Genomic DNA, 20,599 nt, shown 5'->3' with positions numbered 1-20,599 from the left:
AGGTGGATATTTTTTCCAAGATCAGTTCTTTATTTTACATCTATAGGAAAAAAATCTTGCCAGACTGAGGAGTCCACTATCTGCATCTATAATAACTGCATCTACAATGTACAATGTGGACTATTGGGGGTGGGCTATTTTCACTCTCTTTCCCTCCTCCAGGATACCTGGGCTGAATTGCCCCTCTAGAATACATTTTCCTCTTGGGGGTCCATCTTTTTACTACATTCCATCACTTTACCTCTCTCACTATGAATCTCTTTGGCATTTAAGATTTGTAAGGCAAGATATTCTGAAGGTGGCTGCACTGCCCAAAAGTTTCCCTGGCACATGGGAGAATCACTCATAATTCATGAACTGCAGGCGGGGGGAACTGCATATAGTCACCATTCTGTCCTGCTTTACAAGAGCAGTCAAGATGCTCTTTCACCTTCATTTACTTTTACATCTTCAGTTTAATGTATGCTTTTTCATTTTTTTATAGTGTGCATCTTACTCTTAAGCCAGTCTGACTGGTCTAGTTCATAGAAGGTAATACAGAAATCAAATACATTTTAATTATATAGTCTTTGGTATGATTAAAGAAACTTAATCCAATCTCTTATATAATGTGTCCCTGAAAAAATACTTTGAATGGTTTCTAATAACTCATTAGATTTTGATTAAATAAAATACATATAAATAAAAATCATGATTATTAATAAATTTTTAAAAAATCTATGTGTATTAATTCTCACTAAATAGCACCCAGCAAAACTAATGCTTCAATTAAAACAAGCATGTTTCCTCTTTTATTAACAATGCAAATCTAGGGCAATCAGTGTTATATATTAAACTGACCTCCCATTTTGTTGATAAAATCCTTCTTCAAATTCCCGTAGGGTTTTGCGCAATTTCTTTTTTTCACCTCTGGCTTTCCAAAGTTGTTCTAATAATTCAGGCCTAGAAAAATATTGTAAAAAAATACTCTAGCTGATCAATACCATCATGAATGGCCCATCTCCTAAAGGAGCACAACTTAATTAGATAACTGATAACTTTAGAAGCTTTTATCGAATATTTTTTAATTTATTTCTTTAATTTGTTCTCTCGCTAATAATTCAGATAAAGAAAACTAGACAAGTGATAAGTGATAAAACTAGAGTTACATTTCAGGAGACTCTTCATTGAAGGGGTATGCAAAATGTTCAAGAAGTTTTCTGATGTCAAAGCAGCCACTATTAGGATCAGACACTTTTCTGGCTCATTTATAATATTTTGTGTATCACTGATCTATTTTAGATTTAATCAGAATCCATAAATGATTTTTAAAAATAAGCAGCAGTATATTTGTTTGGTATTTGCAATGTCATATTTACTTACATGGAAGCTGCTCGGATACTAGAAAGTCGAAGCTCTCGAGTTAGTTTTTCTTGACTTTCTTCAACATCAGATTCTGAGTTTTCCACAGGGCTAGTAGCAATGGGATGTATTTGGGCACTGGATTTTAAAATATCAGTCAATTCTGAAGATATATCACCATCTTCTTCCTCTTCCTTAAAAATAATAGACAAGTTTTAAGGATTCAAATAATGGGACATATTTTTTTAAAAAAAATATTACTACCACAGATATATTCATATATATGTGTCTATGGCAATTGATGGTTAAGAATTGTGTGGACATTAATGTGAACTCTAGTGTTCAACCCAACAGTGGTGCTAGCACCCTGGGAAACACAAACAATGGAAACAGCAATGCACAGTAAAGCAATGGGAAAAATCACTTGCTATTGTAAATTGTCTTTTTGTATGGTTCAGTGTTTTATAACAGAAAATTCCAGAGGCACTATAAAATATTTTTTATTTTATTTATTTTTATTTATTTTTATATGCCGCCCTTCTCTGGAGACTCAGGGCAGCTTACAATGCGTTAAGCAATAGCCTTCATATTTTTGTATATTTTATACAAAGTCAGCTTATTGCCCCCACAAACCGGGTTTTTTCATTTTACCCACCTTAGAAAGGATGGAAGGCTGAGTCAACCTTGAGCCTGGTAAGAATTGAACTCGCAGTAATTGCAGGCAGCTGGATGTTAAATGCTGCCTTAGTAGGAGGCATTAGCCTCCTACGCCAGTCAGGCTCCAATATAATTGTAGGTGTAAATAGGAACAGTCTAACAAAATATTTTAAAAAAAAATTCACCCCAAAATGCTTTAATAATACTATAAGACATCTATTATAAAAATAGTTTTACAGCATTTAGCATTTGTACAAACAAATATGTATTTAAATAATCCAAATGCACTGTAAAGAAAGTTATCTGTAAAGATAGATATATATTTGTGTGTGTGTGTGTGTGTGTGTGTGTGTGTGTGTGTATGTATATGTATATGTATATGTATATGTATATGTATATGTATATGTATATATAATACCTATAACTTAAATAAAAGTATCCTTCCTTTTAAAATGTAATAAAATTGTCAAAAGCGCAAGAAATGGGTTTTTTTTTACCCAAGACTGATATAAAATCAAGCATTTGTAGGTCTCCTACTGTTTTACAAATTATAGAAACTGTGTTATCCAGGATATTCTGAATGCAGGATCATTTAAGCTCCAATATTAGACTTCACGGAAGATATTAAGTAGGAGATCAATAAGATCTTCAAAATTTCATGTTACAGTACCTCATCCTTTGTATTAATAACATTGGGTTAAGAAAAACTTTTCTGGACAATTATACTGCCAGAGATGTCACCAAAGCAACACTTTATATGAAACAACTTAATTCTAAGCACACAGTTTTATTATTCATTTATTAATTATATTAACAATTGCCAAGTCCCTAAGGATTTTCAGCAGTTTACATATAAGACCCAACATACGTAACTAGAAAGTTCACAATCTTTAGTCCACAAAGTAATAAAACACATAGAACAAATTAAATTAAACAAACAAAGCTAACTAAACCAAGATGGAGGTCAAGTTTTTTCTAGATTGATTGAACCAGCTAGGCCAATTCCTTTGAGAGACTAGACTACAGGAGATAAGTAAGTGCAAGCACTGTATAGCTTTATAAGTATAGCATTTTAAACTTATTTATACTAGAAGCCTGTTGGCAACTAGTGCAGTCATCTTTATTGAGAACAGATAAAATACCTTAATTTCCTCAAAGAAATGGGCTGTTTCTCCTTCTATGATAGGTTGTAACATCTGGCTACGCCTTTTAGTTGATGGTGATCCCTGAAATATAATCAAAAGGTGATAATGCTTTAAAAGCTATGTTCCTATTATATTACAGTATGTGCCATTCTAGTTTACATAATTTTTCTGAAACATGGAAATTCTATTCTATTCTATTCTATTCTATTCTATTCTATTCTATTCTATTCTATTCTACTCTACTCTACTCTACTCTACTCTACTCTACTCTACTCTACTCTATTGTAGTCCAGTCCAGTCCAGTCCAGTCCAGTGTATAGACAGAAATTCTATCTATGTGTTTTTATTCGTAGGATAAAGTGAGAATAAAGAATATTGACTCAAACTATAGAACATTCATTGTGTATACACTAATGTTAAAAAGAAAAATAAAGTATGGGAGTTCAAAAGGAATTAGAATTCTTAATACAGGAAAGCAAATGCAATAGATATAAAAGAAATGAGATATTACTGGAAGGCATCAACTGAAGAAAAACATTTGCACAAAAGGAAACAACAGAAAGGAAGGACTTTAATTGTATGTTCAAATATCTATTCCTGCTTAGAAATCAAAGTAAAAGAAATTTGACAATTCTGAAGAGTCTCTATCTTGTGTAAAGTAATTGGAGAAATGAATAAAATGAATGTTTATAAGCCGCCCAGAGTTACCTAATGGTAAGATGGATGGCCAATAAATTTTATGAATAAATAAATAAAAGCAATACTATAATTAGTGCATAATAACTCTCACTCACTCAAGAAAGTACAAACAATGTTTTTAAGAGGCATAAAAGAATAGTAACGGAGGACTTTCATTATCATAACATTTATTATAAGGCAATTTTCTAACTCTCTGAAAACTATCCTCCAGAAGATAGAGCAAGACATTAGCTTTGTCTCACTTGACCCTAGAGATTTGTAAGTGTGTGCATCTGCAAAAGTGACATATGATGCTAGAGTTCCTGATTACAAAGACAATTAAAATATAGATCAACAAATATCTTAAGACTTTTAATAAGCTCAGAGTAACCACAAATGAAATTCCACAGCAAGAGAAACAGCAAAATGTGTATAGTAATGTATTCTATCAAACAACTCCAAAAAGCAGGATTGAAACGTGGGACTGAAACATGTTTGAGTTTAATCTTTTGGACCACATAAATGACATCTAAGCTGCTAAATGAACTAATGGTCTGGGAAAATATGTATGAATTGTCTTTGAGAGATACTGGACAATAAGTAACATATCTTTGAACTTAGGGGAACATGGGCCATGGCAATGATGTTAGATGGTAGGTTACCCCTTAGTCATCAAAGATACAATGAGTATGGAAATTAGATTTAATGGCCCAAATGTTATCTTAGTAATAGCACTTAGACTTATATACCACTTCACAGAGCTTTACAGCCCTCTCCAAGCAGTTTACAGCATCAGCATATTGCCACTTCCAACTTTGGAAGTATGGAAGGCCGAGTCAACCTTGATCCGGTGAGGATCGAACCCCTGGCAATCAGCAGAATTTGCCCGCAATACTTCATTCTAATCAATGTGCCACCACACCTCCTTATCCTTATCTATTCTTACATGGTATTAATATTCTAATGCCAAGCATTCCAAATATATTGAAGCCTTCACACCAGATTACAATATGTTTATAGAAAATATCTTCATTTCCAACAATCAAAATCACTTGAAAGGATAGTCAAACATTTGTTGATGAATGGTAGCAACAGTGAAATACATATTAAAAATTTCTGTAAATGATAAATACCTTGGAGATTGTAGTTAATTTAGAGATTGGTTATCCATAACAAATGGACCAGGTAAAATAAGAATAAAGATTTGACTAGTTATTTCTTATTATAGTCATTGTGAACGTTAAAAGTAAATTAGAATAATAAACAAAAATCAGTGTAAAACAAGTAATTGAGGCAAATCAATCGCAAACAGAAAATGTATGAAAAAACGGATTCTATACTCACAAGGATAGGAGTAATGCTTGCTCGAGTTAACATCTGTTTCACAAGTCTGTACCTGTCATAGAGGGGTCTAACAATATGTCTGTCTTCTCTGGAAACCTAAAAGAAAGAAAGAAAAAGCAAACACTGAAAATGAACAAAAGGGACTTGCCTTAAAACTAACAGAGTAATATAAAGTTGGCAAAACTAAATCACACAGAAATAAATCAATAACAAATTGGGCTTGATAGGAAAAAAGCAGGCCTAAAATGGTCAAATAAAAGCAACAGGGATAGGAAGGGCACTTATAAAAGCTTAACTACTCAAACCTTATCTACTGTATGAGGGATCCTTGCAAGACAAAATCTATCATGTATGGTTGTATTATCAGAAAGTGAACTTTGCTTCATGACTGCCCTGTTAAGCAACCATTCAAAGTTATGACAGCACTGAAAAGGTAACTTTATGATCCACCCTTGTATTTATGATTGTCATAACATCCCTGCAGTCACACAATCAACATTTGGGCACTATGCAACTGACGGGCATTTATAATTGTTGTAGCATTCCACAGTGATATGACTGCTATTTTCACACTTCACACTTTATATCTGGCTTCCGCCAAGGAGAGACAATGGAGAAGTCAGCAGTAAAATCGCAATTTGCTCTCATGTGATGTCTTGCTTAACAATCAAATGGGAAGTAATATCGTAAGTCTGTTGTGATTAGGTGATGTTTCATTAGTGGCCGTGTTGCTTAGCAACAAAGTGCCACTTTCAATTAGGGTAGCTAAATGAAGAATACCTGTATTTAAATTTAACATGTGAGCCATATTAACAGTTGTATGCAGGAACTCGGTAAGTATAGATTTAAATAAATAATAAATGGACTCTTTGAGATAGGTGTCTATTTTACAATGCGAAGAAGCAGCATCTCAATTTACACCAGTAAAGCAACCCCATTTTTTCAATTGCTTAGATTTTAATTTCAATTTCTTTAAAAAAAATCTACACAATATAGACTGTCAGCAAAATTAAACTCTTAAATGTTAGTTAGTCCTCGACTTACAACAGTTTCCTTAGTGACTGTTCAAAGTTACAACAGCACTGATAAAAGTGACTTATAACCATTTTTCACACTTATAGTCATTGCAGCATTCCTGTGGTCATGTGATTTACATTCAGATGCTTGATAACTGACTCATATTATGAGAGTTGCAGTGTGTTGCATGTGATCAGCTTTTGCAACCTTCTGACAAGCCACGTCAATGGGGAAACCAGATTTCTCTTAACTATCATGTTAATAATTTAACAACCACAATGATTCACTTAACAAATGTGGCAAGAAAAGTCATAAAATGCGACAAAACTCACTTAACAAATGTCTCACTTAGCAACATAAATTTTGGGCTCAATTGTGGTTGTAAATTGAGGACTACCTGTATTCTCTTCTAAAATTAATAGTTCTTAAAATACTTCTGAATTATGTTTCTGAGATTACATTTAGATAAATATCAATTTAGCTAATGCTGATGAAAGTTTTAAGGAACAAATTTCTGAAAAGAAACCAGTTTCTTTTAGAATTCTTAGAACTCTATTGAAGAACTCAGTCCTATTTATTCTTTGGTCTCCAACACAATTCCTACAGTCTAAAGCTATTAGAAGAAACACTGAGGCAAGTGTTCAGTGATTCTGCAAGATGATGTCAACAGTGTTTTAAATAATTCTAAACAAGCAGGAGGGAGAGTATGAAATATTACCGGACGTCCATGCTGACTTTCATAGAACAGGAGACTTTTTTGGAGTGATGTTTTTTCTTCTGACAGATGGTCTTTCGTCATTTTCTATGTTATAATGAGAGAAATGAAACTGTTTTATCCTATATCCATTTTTGTTTTTATACTAACTTGTGGAGCTAAAATAGTAAAATTGAAATAGTTAAATTGAAAAAGAATTAGAATGAAAATATTTTTCTTCCCATACCGACTCCTTAAAGCAATGCAGAAAAGTTTCTCGGCAGAACAAAAAGCAATGCAAAACATTGTTTAAAACAACATGTAATATTAAAATCAATTTATAGGCCTTAAAAATTTCTCTTAAAATACTAATATTCTTAATTCATGTTTAAAGATCATTAGGGATAGTGCTAGGAATTCCAAAGTCAGAATGCTAGCACAGAAAAAACTCTGACCTACAGTTGCAAGAAAAAGTATGTGAACCCCTTGGGATTACGTGGAGTTTTGCATGAATTGGTCATAAAATGTTCTCTGAACCTCATCTAAGTCACAACAATAAAAAAACACAGTCTGCTTAAAATAATACTACACAAACATTAGATGTTGCCATGGTTTAATTGAACATAACATGTAAACATTCACAATGCAGGGAGGAAAAAGTATGTGAACCTTTGGACTTAATAACTGGTTGTCCCTCCTTTGGCAGCAATAATCTCAACCAAATGTTTCCTGTAGTTACAGATCAGACCTGCACAATGATCTGGAGTAATGGGGCGTTGGTCCTACCTGAGACGCACCTTCTCGTGGGGTGGAGACAGCAGCCAGGATGGGGTGTGCTCATCTGCTATGCTGGTAGACTGAGCCAATCAAAGTTGTTAAATCCCGCCCCTGTTGCCGGGCAGACCCAGCTTTTGGTGAAGGCAAGAAGAGAGGCTCGGCGTGTGGGACACTAGCTTTAAGAAAGACAATACACAAGAGATAGAGGACAGACTGGAGAAGGGAGGGTCTGGCTGCTGTCTCCACCCCACGAGAAGGTGCGTCTCAGGTAGGACCAACGCCCCTTCTCCATTGTGGGTGGAGACAGCAGCCAGGATGGGACATACCAAAGATTTAAGTCCCTACAAAGGGGTGGGACCAGTCTGGTCCGAAACAATCCCCCCTTCAACCACCCGTTGCAACACTCTACGACCAAAGGCGGCATCCGCCGAGGCGAATTTGTCCAATTTATAGTGTTGAATAAACGGGGATGGCGAAGTCCACGTAGCCGCTCTGCAGATCTCCAGCAAAGATGCCTGGGCCGCCCAGGCCGCCGATGTCGCCGCACTACGGGTAGAATGCGCCGTTAGACGAGGAGGCCTCGGAAGAGCACGTAGCTCATAGGCCTTGGCTATCGTTTGGCGAATCCAGCGACCGATGGTAGAGGCCGACACCTTGTTGCCCAAGGAACATGGCAAGAAAGACACAAAGAGTGATTCCGTTTTGCGGATAGTCGCTGTTCGCTTAATGTAAATCCGCAGAGCCCGACGGACGTCCAGCAAGTGCCATCGCCGTTCGAGGCGGTGAGACGGTCGAGGACAAAAGTTAGGCAAAATCAGTTCCTGCATGCGGTGGAAGGTGGTATTGACCTTTGGCACAAAGGTGGGATCTAGACGGAGCACCACACGGTCCGCATGGAAAACGCAGAGATCCTCCCGTATAGAGAGGGCAGCTACCTCCGAGATGCGGCGAGCTGAGGTGATCGCTACCAGGAATGCAACTTTACACGTGAGAAGTCGAAGGTTCACTGTCCGTAAAGGTTCAAATGGAGCCGCCGTGAGCGAATTAAGAACTAGCGAGAGATCCCAAGTCGGGTACCTATGTAGAACTGGAGGGCAGAGGTTCGTAGCACCTCGTAGGAAACGGCGAATCAGTGGATGTTGAGATAGAGAGGACAACGAGCCGAGGGTAAGTATTGACGAAATCGCTGCCACCTGCCGCCGCAGAGTGTTGGGCGAAAGGCCGCTGGCCAAACCCTCCTGCAGAAAAACCAGAACGTTGAGGATCGATGCTTGAAGAGGCTGAACCCCAGTACGATCACACCAGGTACAGAAGGCTCGCCAGGTGGCCAAGTAAATCCTGTTAGTCGAGGGCCTCCGCGACGCTTGAATGATGTCGATTACTTCTGCGGGTACGTTGACGTCTGCGAAGGACTGCCGCTCAACCGCCAAGCGGTCAGACGGAGCCACTCTAAGTCCGGATGCCTCACGGTCCCCTGTGTCAATGCGTCTTCCAGTTGGGGTAACTGCCACGGACGGCATGTCGAGAGGGACACGAGGTCGGCGAACCAAGGCCTGCGAGGCCAATAAGGAGCCACAAGTATAATCTCTGCCTGTTCCATCAATAACTTGCGAAGCACCCGAGGGACCAGAGAGAAAGGAGGAAAGGCATAGAGGAGTCCTGGAGGCCACGGGGAGCGGAGAGCATCCACAACCTCCGCATGAGGCGATGGGTAGCGTGATAGGAAGCGTGGCAATTGTGAATTGTCCGCTGTGGCAAAGAGGTCTATCACTGGGCTCCCGAAGCGCGCCACGATCAACCGGAAGATGTGCGGATGAAGATGCCATTCCGCATGGTCCAGTCGCTGACGGCTTAGCCAGTCCGCCTGTAGATTGGTGGCACCTGAAATGTGCTCCGCCCGTAGCGAGGCGAGGTGGATCTCCGACCAGACTCCCAGCCGCCATGCTTCCGCCATCAGGGATCGAGATCGAGTTCCCCCTTGGCGATTGACGTGAGCCTTCGCCGTCATATTGTCCGTGAGGACCAGGACATGGGACTTGGCTACGATGTGGCGGAAAGCACACAGGGCCAGGAAGACCGCCCGTAGTTCTAGCCAGTTGATCGGACGACGGGATTCGACGTCGGTCCAGGTGCCCTGCGCGATCTGGCCCAGACAATGAGCTCCCCAGCCGTGGAGACTGGCATCTGTTGTCACTACCACTCTCTGCGGGTCAAAGAAAAAACAACCCCGGGATAAAGCCAATGACTGCCACCAAGTTAAGGACCTGAGTACCCTCCTAGGGATTGGAGTGGGAGAATGAGAGGTGCCTCTGCCTGCCTTCTGCCAGGGTAAAAGGAACCACTGAAGTTCCCTCGAGTGAAGCTGGGCCCATGGGACGATAGAGATGGCGGATATCATCTTCCCCAGGAGTTGGGAAAGGACAAGGGGAGAGGCAGACCTGGAACGTTTTACATTAGTCACCAGTGATCGCAGACTCTCCTGCCGCTCACGCGAGAGGTAGACTCTCCCCTCCACCGAGTCTATCAGGGTCCCGAGATGGAGCAAACTAGTCGAGGGAGTCAAATGGCTCTTTTCAATGTTGATGGAAAAGCCATGGGAAACCAGAGTACGGACGGTAAGTTGCAAGTCAGAAAGAGCACTCTGATGGCTAGATGACAAGATTAGGATATCGTCTAAATAGCATTGTAGACGGATAGACCTGGCCCGAAGATAAGCTGCCAAGGCAGCCAGTACCTTGGTAAAGGTACGAGGGGCCGACGAGAGGCCAAAGGGTAAGGCCCGATATTGGTAATGTCGACCCCCGTAACAGAATCTAAGGAACTTCCTATGGGAAGGGAGAATGGGGATATGGAGGTAGGCCTCGGTGAGGTCTATCGAAGAGAGGAGATCGCCCCTCCTAACACCGTCGAGAATAGACTTTAGGGACTGCATTTTGAATTTACGGTATGCGACATACCGATTGAGGCGCTTGAGGTCCAGAATGGGTCTCCACCCCCCCGAAGACTTTGGTACGAGAAAAACACGGGAATAAAATCCTGTGCCCTGATCAACCTCGGGCACAGGTTGAATAGCCCTGATTGAAAGGAGATGCTGAACCGCCGAGTCCATAAGGGATCTCTTCTCGATGTCATGAGACAGCGGACAGCGCACAAAAAATCTCGGAGGAGGGGAAAGGAATTCAATGGCCAGTCCAGATGTTAGGGTGGCCAGGACCCATTTATCAGAGGTGGAACCCTCCCAAACATGGGCGAAGAGGGCCAATCTGCCCCCTATGGGAGGGTCCGGAATGCAGTTAACGACGGCGTCTGGGGAAACGACCTCCTCCCCCTCGAAAGGGCCATTTGGAAATGAATGTCCTACCTCTAGGCGCTCTGTCCTGAGCCCCCCGCTGTCTGGGCTGAAAGGTTCCATGAGGCCTGGACGATGACGAGGGAAAACTAGCACCTTCGTAAGGCCGAGACTGGGACCGGGACGGGTAAGGATGGAACCTAGGCTCCCCGCTGCGGAAGACAACCGGAAGAACCTTTCTCTTATCCTTCGTTTCAACGAGGAAGGAATCTAGAGAGTCCCCAAACAACTTGGAGCCACCAAAGGGGACCGAAGCCAGACGCCACTTATGTCTGGCATCGGCCTGCCAATGGCGAAGCCAGACCAACCGACGAGCCGAAACGGAAGAGGCAAGAGACTTAGCCGCAAAACGAGCGGCATTGAGGGTGGCATCCACTGAAAATTGCGTTGCAGCTACGATCTTATTCAGTTCCTGCCGAATGCGGACATCCTCAGTAGCCAGAGTGTCCTGGAGATGGCGAAGCCAGAGGAGGGTGGTGCGGTTAAAAAAGGAGGCGGTTGACGCTGACCGGATAGCCCAAGCGGCGCCCTGGTGAGCCCGTTGCAAAACCTGATCTGCTCGTCGTTCTTCAGGCCGGAGGCCTTCATCGGGAACTCCCGGAACTGCAGCTTGGGGCAAGAGGGCGACCACAGGCGCGTCGACAGAAGGAACCTGTAGGATGGAGTCCAGGTCTGATGACACAGAAAAATTTCGTTTGTCCGTTGAAGTAGGGGCTGGAGCCGCTCCAGGAGAAGACCACTGCTTTCGAATCACATCGAGGAACAGAGGTGGAGTCGGAATTATGTCCATTGGCCGTGATGGTTCAGCAAACAGAGGGTTCAGAACCCCCTTGGCCTCGGTTGAAGAAGCCGGCGCTGGTTTAGGAGTGTCCAATTGGGCCGTAGCGATTGCCTTGTGCAGAAGGGATTTAAACAAGTTTTGAGGAAATAACCCCGAGAAGGCGGGTTGATCCGGGGGAAGATCCTCATCTTCTGACAAGTCCATATCCGGACACACCTCGCCAGCCACAGAAGAGGGACGGCTCGAGATAGATGAAACCGGAGAGTCTGGGGCCTCAATTGACAAGACATCATCCGGATGCACCTCCCCTCTGGAAAGGGTCGCCGCAGAACGAATGGAATCCGCCCTATCGGTGGAGAGAAAGTGGGAAGCCAACGATTGTTGCACCGCCTTCGTAATCATTTGCTGTATCTGTTCTGGAGATGGAAATTCGCGTTGCTGAATACCGTCAGAACTCTGATCCGGCGGGGGAGGTTGAACCACCGGTTCAGGTGCGGATTGCCCTGAAGGAGGCGTAGATAAAGGAAGCGGTGGCGGGGCAAGATCCGAGCCCCACAGAGATTCCGGTTGAATGACCACCGGGCAATCTTGCAGAGAGACTTGGTCTGGTTGCGCTCCCGTGCCGGACGTGGTAACCCCTCGGGGGGAAACAGCGGCTACCTCCCTGTAGGAGGTCTGATGGGTGCTCGCTTTAGCGCAAAGTTTCTTGAGGACCTTGTCCCTGCGAGCTTCAGCGCGGGAGGTTGTAAGGTGGGAGGATTTATGATGCGAGCGGGCAGTGTCAGATCCAACAGATCGAGAAGGGAGGACCGCAGAGTGGTCCTTTCTGGGGTGCGAGTCCCCCTTATCCTGGGGGCTCTCTGGGCGGCCCGCCTTCCGGCCATGTTTGGATTTCTGCAAAGCCTTGGGCATCTCAAACCAATTAATAAGCCTCGCCCAATATGCAAAAATTGGAGGGAACAGGAATGAGTGTGTCAGAAAGCACAGGCCTAAGCCTGGAGGCCCGACAAATAAAAAACCCCAAGGCGGAGGGCACAGATAAAAAGGGGGCCAAAACCAATGGGAGCGCAGCAAAAAAACTCCACAGAGCCAAGGAGAGCCCAGGCCTGCACCAACAAGTGATAATCCGCCCTGCGCCCAGAAATTGCGCTGGGAAGGGAGTGCGAAGCTCCACGCCAATAGATCCCCCTTCAGGGGATCGTGCCCTGTTGTCAGTGGGGGCGCGAGACCCCTCCTCCACTACCCACAATACAGGGACCAGGCAATCCTAATGAGGCGTTGGTGCGGCAGAGAGGGGGCGCGCAGTGTATTCACGGCAATCAGGCAGGCCTTAAATTGAATTCGGCGCCGAAAAAGGGGGCCTCGGATGTGCAACAACTCCCCAGCCGTCAATCGAATGAGGGGTTAAACGCTCCAGCCGTCCGTGTCGGGGGCGCGAAGCTCCGCTTGCCTGCGCTAAACCGCTGCGAAATTCAAAGGCGGAAGGAGAACAGCGCGGTGGAGAAGCCGCCGTTAATAAATGCCCTCAAAATGGCGGCCGGAGACAAAATGAGGGGGCGCGAAGCTCCGCAATGGGCTAAACAGGCAAACAGTCGAGTTAAGGCTCGAAGCCTCATCCACGGGGGCGCGAAGCCCCACAGACCGCAGGAAAAACCGCAGCGGTTTACTCGCTAAAAAACAAGGTAAAGGCCCCGATAGCGAAGTCGCAACCCAATTAGATTTAATTAATAAGGGAAAGGGGTATCCCCTGATAACCAGGCAAGCCAGTTACTGGGGCTTTCAAGTCTCACAGTTAGAATCGCAGTCCAAGCTCAGTCCACAGAGAAGTCCAAAGTCAAACCAGAATATCAATCAGAAGCAGAAATCAACGACGGATAGGGTAGAATAAGGAGAAAATTGCTAGAGGAACAATCCCACACGCCTGTCTACGCTGACAGACTGAGCCAAAAGCTGGGTCTGCCCGGCAACAGGGGCGGGATTTAACAACTTTGATTGGCTCAGTCTACCAGCATAGCAGATGAGCACACCCCATCCTGGCTGCTGTCTCCACCCACAATGGAGAATTTGGACCACTCCTCTTCACAAAACTGTTTCAGTGTAGCAATATTCTTGGGACGTCTGGTGTGAATCGCTCTCTTAAGGTCATGCCACAGCATTTCAATCGGGTTGAGGTCAGGACTCTGACTGGGCCACTCCAGAAGGCGTATTCTGTGCTGTTGAAGCCATTTTTTGTTGAATTACTTGTATGCTTTGGGTCATTGTCCTGTTGCATCACCCATCCTCTGCAGAGCTTCAGTTGGCGGACAGATGGTCGTACATTTTCCTGCAAAATGTCTTGATAAACTCTGGAATTCATTTTCCCATCAATGACAACAATCTGTCCAGGCCCTGAGGCAGCAAAGCAGCCCCAAACCATGATGCTCCCTCCGCCATGTTTTACAGTGGAGATGAAGTTTTGATATTGGTGTGCTGTGCCTTTTTTTCTCCACACATAGTGTTGTGTGTTCTTCCCAAACAACTCAATTTTGGTTTCATCTGTCCACAGTATATTTTGCCAGTAGTGCTGTGGAACATCCAGGTGCCCTTTTGCAAACTTCAAACGTGCTGCAATATTTTTTTTGGACAGCAATGGCTTCCTCCGTGGTGTCCTCCCATGTACTCCATTCTTGTTTAATGTTTTCCTTATTGTAGATGTGTCAACAAAAATGTTAGCATGTGCCAGAGATTTCTGTAGGTCTTTAGCTGACACTCTAGGATTCTTCTTTACCTCATGAAGCATTCTGCGCTGTGCTCTTGCAGTCATTTTTACAGGACGACCATGCCTAGGGAGAGTAGCAACAGTGCTAAACTTTCTCCATTTGTAGACAGTCTGTCTTACCATGGACACGTGAACATCAAGGCTTTTGGAGATACTTTTGTAACCCTTTCCAGCTTCATGCAAGTCAACAATTCTTGATTGTAGGTCTTCTGAGAGCTCTTTTCTGCGAGGCATGGTTCACATCAGACAGTGCTTCTTGAAACCAGTAAACCCAAAACAGGTGTGTGTTTTTAAACGGCAGGACAGCTGTCAGCAACACATTCAATATCATCACACTGATTGGAGTCAAGGTTGGCTCACTCCTGGCTCCAATTAGCTCTTGGAGAAGTCATTAGGCTAGGGGCTCACATACTTTTTCCTCCCTGCACTGTGAATGTTTACATGTTATGTTCAATTAAACCATGGCACCATCTAATGTTTGTGTAGTATTATTTTAAGCAGACTGTGTTTTTCTATTGTTGTGACTTAGATGAAGTTCAGAGCACATTTTATGACCAATTCATGCAAAACTCCACGTAATCCCAAGGGGTTCACATACTTTTTCTTGCAACTGTAAGTATCCATCAACCTAGCCTTTCTTGGTTGTGGAAATAAAGCCAAAGATTACAAGAAAGCTCCAGGAGAAAAGTGGCTTTCTTTGAACTCTTTAAGACTTCAAAACAAGGCATCTTCATGATAAATCAAAATCAATGCAATCGGTTCATACTCTCTAGTCTGCGCAATATTATAAAATTTTATTTTGTCATAACTGAATGTCCCTACAAAGGGATGTTCTGCAAAGCTGTATAAAACTGAGTACAAATTTTCAAAGTAACTTTAGATTAATACAATTTATAGAGGTGATTTTAATACTTTAATACCATTGTCAAATTAAATTAAGAATTAGCAAAGGCAGCCAATAGTAGAATAAACAATCAGAATAAGCAATACATGTTCTATCTAAGTTGAAAAAGTGTGTCCTTATTGTAACAAAGAAGGAAAATCTTAACATTTTAAAGCCTTGGAGTAACCCAAACTTTAGAGGTGAATGTTCACATGCAGAATTATAGTCTACAGATAGTTTCCAAGTTAAATAAATTTAGTATCAGGCTTATTTCTTAAATCTGAAGTTATTTGTTACATGGATGCCTAGTTCCATAGCAATCTGTTATTTTCTGAGAAGGAATTTTGTGTAATTTTGATCAAGAAACAGAAAATATCCTAGCAGCTAGTATTTTCTTACAATGATTTTGATTTTAAATGCAGAGGGAAAAAGAGATAGATGCCTTCTAGCAAAGGCATTCCTGGTGACACAGTTGAATGTTAAAGACGTAAATTGTATAAAAACTGCATTTTGGCTTGGCGGCTGACAATACATCTGGTCTAGAGTGACTTTCAGTTTCTTTATCACAGTATTTTACTGGGCAGACAACAGTTCAGAATGATTTTTTTAACTGTTCTCACTCCTACAAAGTTCTAAAATATGAGCGTGGTGGTGAAATGAATTTGCAGATTGTTTCTCCATGTTAATATTTAAAAATGTGCCTGATGGTGCCACCTGTCCAGGCCATCTTTCCAAATCAAAGGTTTCAAAGTCATCCAGACCTTTCATGAATCCTTTTCTACTGATGTATTTAAGGTTAATCTAATTTAATGAACTTCTATCCTTGCAGAAATTTTGAACACTCTATTTAATTATACAATTAATCTGGTTAGTCATCTTCGTTAAGTAAACATAGATCAAGGCTATGTTTCACCACCACCACCACCACATATATAAGACAAGATATTGAGAAAGATCTGCATATTGTCCCTAAAATGTCAAAGCATTCTATTCCAGGGAACTGCTTCTTCTACAAGATACTTCCTCCTTTAAATCACTATCAGGTTAATATTTGTCTCCAACATTACAGAAACAAATTAATGGGTCAATACTATAAGCTACTTACTGAATGAGTTATTAGGATATTCAACAGGATAATGAGCTTGACAGATGCATTTTCTTTTCTGATGTAGCAGCATATGCAATACTTACTTTTATATCTTCTGGCAAGCATCTTTCAATTCGCTTTTCTTTCAATTTTTTTAAAATTAGTTCAACAGTGATTTCTTTTGTAGGCTTCTTCTCTTTCTGAGCAACACGCAGATCATCTTCATTGTCTTCATCTTCATGGTCCAGAGATGAACCAAAACTTTTTGGAAGAGTGTTGCTTCTTGGACGTGCCTGAGGTATCAATTCATCTGAGCTTTTGTGCTTTGCATCTACATTGAATTTTAAAAAAATATGAAACACAAACTCATAGAACATAGCTCAGTCACATTGTAACTGTTACTTCTAATCTGTCTAATAAACCTAGAAATGAGGAATTTAGACACTAAAACCACCTGGACCCAATGGGTCATCATTTAAGAGCCATGGTGGCACAGTGGTTAGAATGCAGAATTGCAGGCTCACTCCAGGAGTTCGATTCTGAATCGCTCAAGGTTGACTCAGCCTTCCATCCTTCCGAGGTCAGTAAAATGGGGACCCTGATTGTTGGGGACAATATGCCGACTCTGTAAACCGCTTACAGAGGGCTGTGAAGCACCGTGAAGTGGTACTGAAGTCTAAGTGCTATTGCTATTTCAGAGGTATTTCCTTATCTAAACAGATAAACAGAATGACCAAGGGCAAAAAGGCGGGGGAAGTGAGATTAACTTGCAACCAGCTTGACTGCAGATAACCACCCTCTGGCAGCCAATGGCCTCCAGAGGGCTAAAACAGGACTGATTTACCTGATCTCCAGCAGTTGAAGGAAGGGCCAGTGTGAAGGGCTAGGGGGATTGGCCTACTTGAACCCTGGATGGCAACGCAGCAGCACTCAACCGGCCATAATTTTGCCAAACTTCAATCTCACAAAAGTCATGGATCCAGATTTTAGATGCATTCTGTAAGTTAGCCTATTTGTGACACCTTGGTTCAAAATTTGTTTAACTGGATGTTTCATCCAATTTAAGGTTACACTGACAAGAATTTTAGTGGCATATAGATATGTAACATTGTTTTAGAAAGTAGAATGAAATAATAATCAAATGCTTTAAAGAAAATTATCGGTAATTAATAAGCATGAACTGCAGAGGTGCCATAAGAGATTTCTATGAAAAACTTACCTTTTATTTGCTTTTTTAATTTGGTAAGTTCTGTCATCCATTTTAAAACCTTTGGATTTGCTGCAATATCAGAATACGAAGGCTGCAAAGAAAGTAATTTTTTAAAAATATGAACTACAAAAAGAGCAAAGAAAGGGAATTTTAAAAAGGGGGCAAGGGATAATAAAAACAAAATTAGAGAACGCAAGCTACAACAAAAGCTATAGAAAAAAAAATAAACTCCTGACTTTCTTTGATACAGATCAAACCCTGTAAATCAATAACCCATAACAGTACTTCTATTATCATAAACATATCTAATCATCAAAATATGTCTAATCATCAACTCTGCACAAGGGTTGGTACCCGTTTTGCTCCTGTTTACCATCTACATGAAACTATATGGGGAAATCATCCATCCCCATGGGGTGAGATATCATCAGTATGTTGATGATAGTGAGCTGTACATCTCTGCCCACGGTGAATTAAGTGATGCTGCAATCACCCCCTCAGTGCCTAAAGGCTATGGAGGTCTGAATGGGAACCACAGGCTAAAACTAAACCCTGCCAAAACAGAGTGGCTCTGGTTTAGGAACTCTTCGGCTCTTGGAGAAATACCATCTTTTTGGTTCTGGAGAGGTTGCACTGCTCCACAGTTTGACCCAGTGTATAATATAGGGGTTCTCCAGCTCGAGGAACAAATGGCACTCTGGGCCAGAAAGGTGCAATTATGAGTTGTGCACTAATTACACCTGTTCCTGGACCAATATGTCCTTCTCACAGTCACCCACATGCTGTAACCTCCCCTCTGGATTATTGAATGAAGCTGCCCTTAAAGAATACCTGGAAGTTTAATGTGTGCTACTTAGTAACAGATAAATATGTTTTGTGTGTATATTATTTTTACAGTATAAAATGATTTACATATATACTTGTTATCTGAAATGCAGCTGAAATCTAATTTATCATCATCACCACCTGAATCAGTCAACTATCAGATGAAAGCCTCTTCTTTGAAGGTTATGGATAGTAACCATAACTATGGTGTTGATCCAGTGTAGGTTGGTAGACAGATAATTTTGAACTTTCCAATCTAGAGATGAGAGGGAATGACTATCCCAAAGTCACTCAGCCAGCTTCTATGCCTAAGGGAAGACTAGAAACTGGGTCACCCTTTCCTAGTCCAGCACCTTAACACACACTGGTTCTCCAGGTAATAAATATTCCTAAAGGAATAAGCAGTTTCATTTCCATCATATAGCTTTCTGAGAGAAATTCAAATTTATGATTTTCCTTATTGATTTATTTTCAATTGATATTTGCAATTCAGCTTTAGTGCTAAAAAAACAATTAGCAAACAGAAAAAAACTTAGCAATACAATAGTATTCTATAAAAGAAAACAGAAGAACATCCTTTTTATCCTAATTTTGTTCAATGAACATACATATACACATACATAGATACATACATATACTAATGTGAGTGTGAAACAATTGAGAAAAGAAAATTAAGTAGAAAAAAGGAAAGAATGGAATGATGAAAAAAGTCAATGCAAGTTCATTTTTGTAAAGTAAGAGCAAATAAATATTATCCTAAAACAGCACTGTAAAATATTAAAATAATTTACCTTGAAGTTTTTGTCTTTCTCAAATTGCTCTTCAAACTGTCTTATTTTTTTCTGCAACTTTTTGACTAGCTGATATGGAGTCTTTTCTTCCTTTCTATCATCCTTAGAACTACTAAATGCTGCTCTTCGAGTTCTGAATTTAAAAGAAGAGGTAATTATAAGTATTATATATACATATGCACACACATATACATGTTCAGTTAAAAGAGGAAACAGGTATACATTTGTATTTCCATTATAAAATTCATGAAATATAGACAACAAAATTAATTTTTTACTTTTACAATATTGTCACCAATATTTACTATAAATTACTACTTTATTTCCCGCTTTTTATTATTTTTATAAATAACTTAAGGCAGCAAATGTATCTAATACTCCTTCCTCCTATTAGTTGGGTTGGGTTGGGCTGGGCTGAGAGACCGATTGGTCCAATGTCACCCAGCCGGCTTTCATGCCTAAAGCAGGACTAGAATCATAGTCTCCTGGTTTCTAGCCTAGTACATTAACTACTAGATCAAACTGGCTGATGAAAAGATAACAAAAATGGCAAACTCTCTTCTAGAAAACAATTTTTTTCTTTTTATTTTATTAACCTTTTTTTTTTAACTCAGCAGCTTTTTAGAAAGGTAACACAAAACCAAAAAATCTTACAATTTTATAGAAAACAATTACATGATACTAACTCTCATGATTTTGGAGTTAAAAGTGAAAAATTCTATATCCTAATACAAATCATTAACAGTTTTTTTCTTATGAACCGTATCTGTGAATGACATTAACTACTTACCTAACAAAAGAAAGGGCTTTAGATGAAGAATCTATTTTTTCTGGATCATGCAGGAAACGCTGACTTTGTCCAAAATCCAAAGTCCGGTGTGCTAATATGGGATGACTATCTAATTCCAGAGGATGATTCATTCTTCCAGCTTGTGGAGAAAGCTGAGCTTCTCCAGATTCATTATCTTCCTGCCAAGATTTAAAAGCAGGAAATGGCTCTAGAAGGAAATAAAAAACAAATGGCACAGGGACATTAGAAGACTGCAGGAAAAAAAATTGCAAATTCACAATGTGACTAAAATGAATAATGAAATGCACTGGAAAGCTACATGTCAAAGCAAACAAAAAGAAAATAGGCCCAATACACTTAAGACATATACAACAATCTTCCAATAAGTGTATGCCACTTAACATATTTTATTAGATAATCATGCATTAATATATAAAACTATACTATGTTGTACACTAAATATGTACCATGT

At 40.9% G+C, this 20,599-nt stretch overlaps 1 protein-coding gene across 2 annotated transcripts in view; it reads right to left on the bottom strand.

Annotated features, from left to right (window-relative positions):
* Window positions 1-20,599, bottom strand: part of FAM13B (family with sequence similarity 13 member B) — a 70,225-nt gene that overhangs the window by 4,741 nt on the left and 44,885 nt on the right. For both annotated transcript variants that reach the window (XM_070937269.1, XM_070937270.1), the window contains 9 exons: window positions 20,128-20,335; window positions 19,338-19,470; window positions 17,731-17,812; window positions 16,616-16,842; window positions 6,901-6,984; window positions 5,166-5,261; window positions 3,141-3,224; window positions 1,363-1,535; window positions 841-942 (listed from right to left, as the gene is read on the bottom strand). In XM_070937269.1, coding sequence (XP_070793370.1) covers window positions 841-942; window positions 1,363-1,535; window positions 3,141-3,224; window positions 5,166-5,261; window positions 6,901-6,984; window positions 16,616-16,842; window positions 17,731-17,812; window positions 19,338-19,470; window positions 20,128-20,335 — 1,189 coding nt within the window. The remainder of the gene's footprint in view (window positions 1-840; window positions 943-1,362; window positions 1,536-3,140; window positions 3,225-5,165; window positions 5,262-6,900; window positions 6,985-16,615; window positions 16,843-17,730; window positions 17,813-19,337; window positions 19,471-20,127; window positions 20,336-20,599) is intronic.

Source organism: Pituophis catenifer, unplaced genomic scaffold, assembly GCF_029215685.1.
Source record: "Pituophis catenifer annectens isolate HBS135680 unplaced genomic scaffold, rPitCat1.0.hap2 SCAF_2, whole genome shotgun sequence".
In the NCBI taxonomy this organism is placed as follows: Eukaryota; Metazoa; Chordata; class Lepidosauria; order Squamata; family Colubridae; genus Pituophis; species Pituophis catenifer.
The sequence above is the reverse complement of the archived record's forward strand: the minus strand, read 5'-3'. Positions and strand labels throughout refer to the sequence as shown.